Consider the following 2,062-nt stretch of genomic DNA (forward strand, 5'->3'; position numbering starts at 1 on the left):
ATGACCAGCCTTAGTTTGGCACAAGATCATGTCTCATGTATGTAGTGTAGGTATTAACTCAGGTAAGACTGGAATGCAAATGGAAAATTCAGACTTTCAGTAACACAAGTAATTGGACGAACTGCACTTTCACTTGTGTCACTGAAAACACACCTGAAGCTTATGTTTCTTTACAAACAAGACCCCAACATTGTGCAGTCAAAAACCTAAAGCATGTGTTTCCTTACAAACAAGGCCAAATTTTTGACAAGTCGTCATAATTTTGGCTAGAAATTTCGGCAGCGTAGCACGTTGGGTAGCCGAAGATTTGAGGTTCATAGCAATCATATATGGTATTATAACTGAGATGTCACATACATATGTGTGAGCAGAAAGACAACTTGTGTGCTTTGCCTCCTCCTGCCATCACTACCATACCAGGATTTCCATCTCTAAGAGCTACCTACTTACTACTCCAATGCACCCCTCCTACCAAAGAAACACACCAAGCAAGCTAGTTCACAAGGAAAGCAACAAGCAGACCAAGTACGAAACAATATCAGCATGCAGCAATCACATCATCCGGAACTTGGGCGAGCATCCAGCCAGCAATCAAACAAAAGCGCAAGCTGCACGTCCAGCTCGCTTGATGTAGCGCTTCCAAATCTTGGCTCTCCCCGGCGCCTTGGGTCGATCTCAATGGCACCAACAAACAATAGGCCCTTGCGGCTTTTGGGGCACTGTCAAGCACAAAGCACGATAAATCATATAATTGTAGAAAAGAAGGCGCACATTGGATATATAATGGCAGAAGAATTCAGGTCTGGGTACAGTTGCGGAAAGGGCAATGAGGAGGAAATAGGATTCCAGATAATCACCACAACCCCCCGTGATCTAAACAGGTAATCACCACACCCAGCGCGGACCCAGGCTACAAAGACATTCACTTGTTCACCCAGTCATTTCCAGTGACTCACAGGTTCACAGGTTCACAGAGACCACCTCGTAGTGAGGAGAGACGCTGGGATCAAACACCAGAAACTCCTCTCCTCCCAAGGCGTAGAAATCCTCCATCCCGGCGCGCGAGGGCAGCGGCGGCAGCCGCGCGCACCGCCGTGTCGCGCGGTTGACCACCGTGTGGGAGAGTAGCAGGACGAGGCCGTTGCAGTGCTTGCCGACGGCGGTGTTGGCCGAGCTATAGGTGAGGTCGCCGGAGACCGCGGTCCTGGTCGACGGACGGAAGAGCTCCGAGACCTGTAGGAAGCGGAAATCTATGAAGATCCCGCCGAGCGTGTGCGGAAGGAGGTCCGCCCGCAGTAGGTGGCCGGCGTCGATGATGCCGTGCCAGGCTGTTGAATACATGGTTGGTGCATGTATATTGTATAGTCTGGTTCATCTTTTAGTCTTTGTATAGTTAAGATTGTGATTTATCTTGTACTTCATGTATATGTGGGCTATGCACCGATCAATACATCATGAAGCATTGACAAAACCCTTGTCTCCAACATGGTATCATACCTAAGATCCTAACCCTAACCCGTGTGCCGCCGCTGCCGCCGTGATCCCCATCGCCGCCGCCACCCACCACCGCCGCCGCGATCCCACGCCGCCGCGACCGCCGCACCCGTGTGCGCCGCCGCCCTCGCTTCCGCCCCCACCGTACCGCGCCGCCACCCGGCCGCGCCTCCATCCCTCGGCCGCGCCGCTTCCCCGCGAGACGCCGCCAACCCCATGGCCTCCCCTGGCTCCTCCAACACCACCCGCAGCCGCCACACCAACCCGTTCGAAGGTCCCGATCCCGTCGTCACCCGCGACGTCAACATCCTCGCCCGGGTTCCCGTCGTTCTCGATCACCTCACCTCCACGTACTATGCATGGAAGACATACTTCTTCCTCGTGTTTCGGGAGTACAACATCCGGGATCACATCGATGGCTCCATGGACTCCCGCTTCATGGAGGACGATGAGGAGTGGATGTCCATCGACGCCACTCTCATCCGTTGATTCTACACCACCATCTCGAAGGACCTCTTCCACACGGTGGTCTCCGCCGACGATGATGCTCACGCCGTTTGGACCAAGC

At 53.5% G+C, this 2,062-nt stretch overlaps 1 protein-coding gene across 2 annotated transcripts; it reads right to left on the minus strand.

The window, feature by feature from the left end:
* Window positions 1-322: 322 nt before the first annotated feature.
* On the minus strand, window positions 323-1,351 carry LOC125541275 (uncharacterized). 2 transcript variants are annotated; one of them, XM_087539737.1, is made up of 2 exons: window positions 982-1,351; window positions 323-719 (listed from the first exon to the last, which is right to left on the minus strand). In XM_087539737.1, exons 1-2 carry the CDS (start codon window positions 1,339-1,341, stop codon window positions 558-560), a joined length of 522 nt encoding a protein of 173 aa, XP_087395863.1. In that variant the 5' UTR covers window positions 1,342-1,351; the 3' UTR covers window positions 323-557. The 2 variants fall into 2 exon arrangements, with proteins under 2 accessions (XP_087395863.1, XP_048560685.2); XM_048704728.2 differs by having other exon boundaries at window positions 957-1,351.
* Window positions 1,352-2,062: the final 711 nt, after the last annotated feature.

The sequence above is a fragment of the Triticum urartu genome, chromosome 2A, assembly GCF_056163025.1.
Source record: "Triticum urartu cultivar PI428250 chromosome 2A, HENAU_Tu73, whole genome shotgun sequence".
NCBI lineage: Eukaryota > Viridiplantae > Streptophyta > Magnoliopsida > Poales > Poaceae > Triticum > Triticum urartu.

What these genes read in the sequence shown, in the direction of transcription:
- LOC125541275 (XM_087539737.1), bottom strand. Translation starts at nt 1,341, where the DNA reads ATGTATTCAACAGCCTGGCACGGCATCATCGACGCCGGCCACCTACTG. An exon ending in GCGTCTCTCCTCACTACGAG is followed by an intron (nt 720 to 981) that starts GTGGTCTCTGTG and finishes TGTGCTTGACAG; the next exon opens with TGCCCCAAAAGCCGCAAGGG.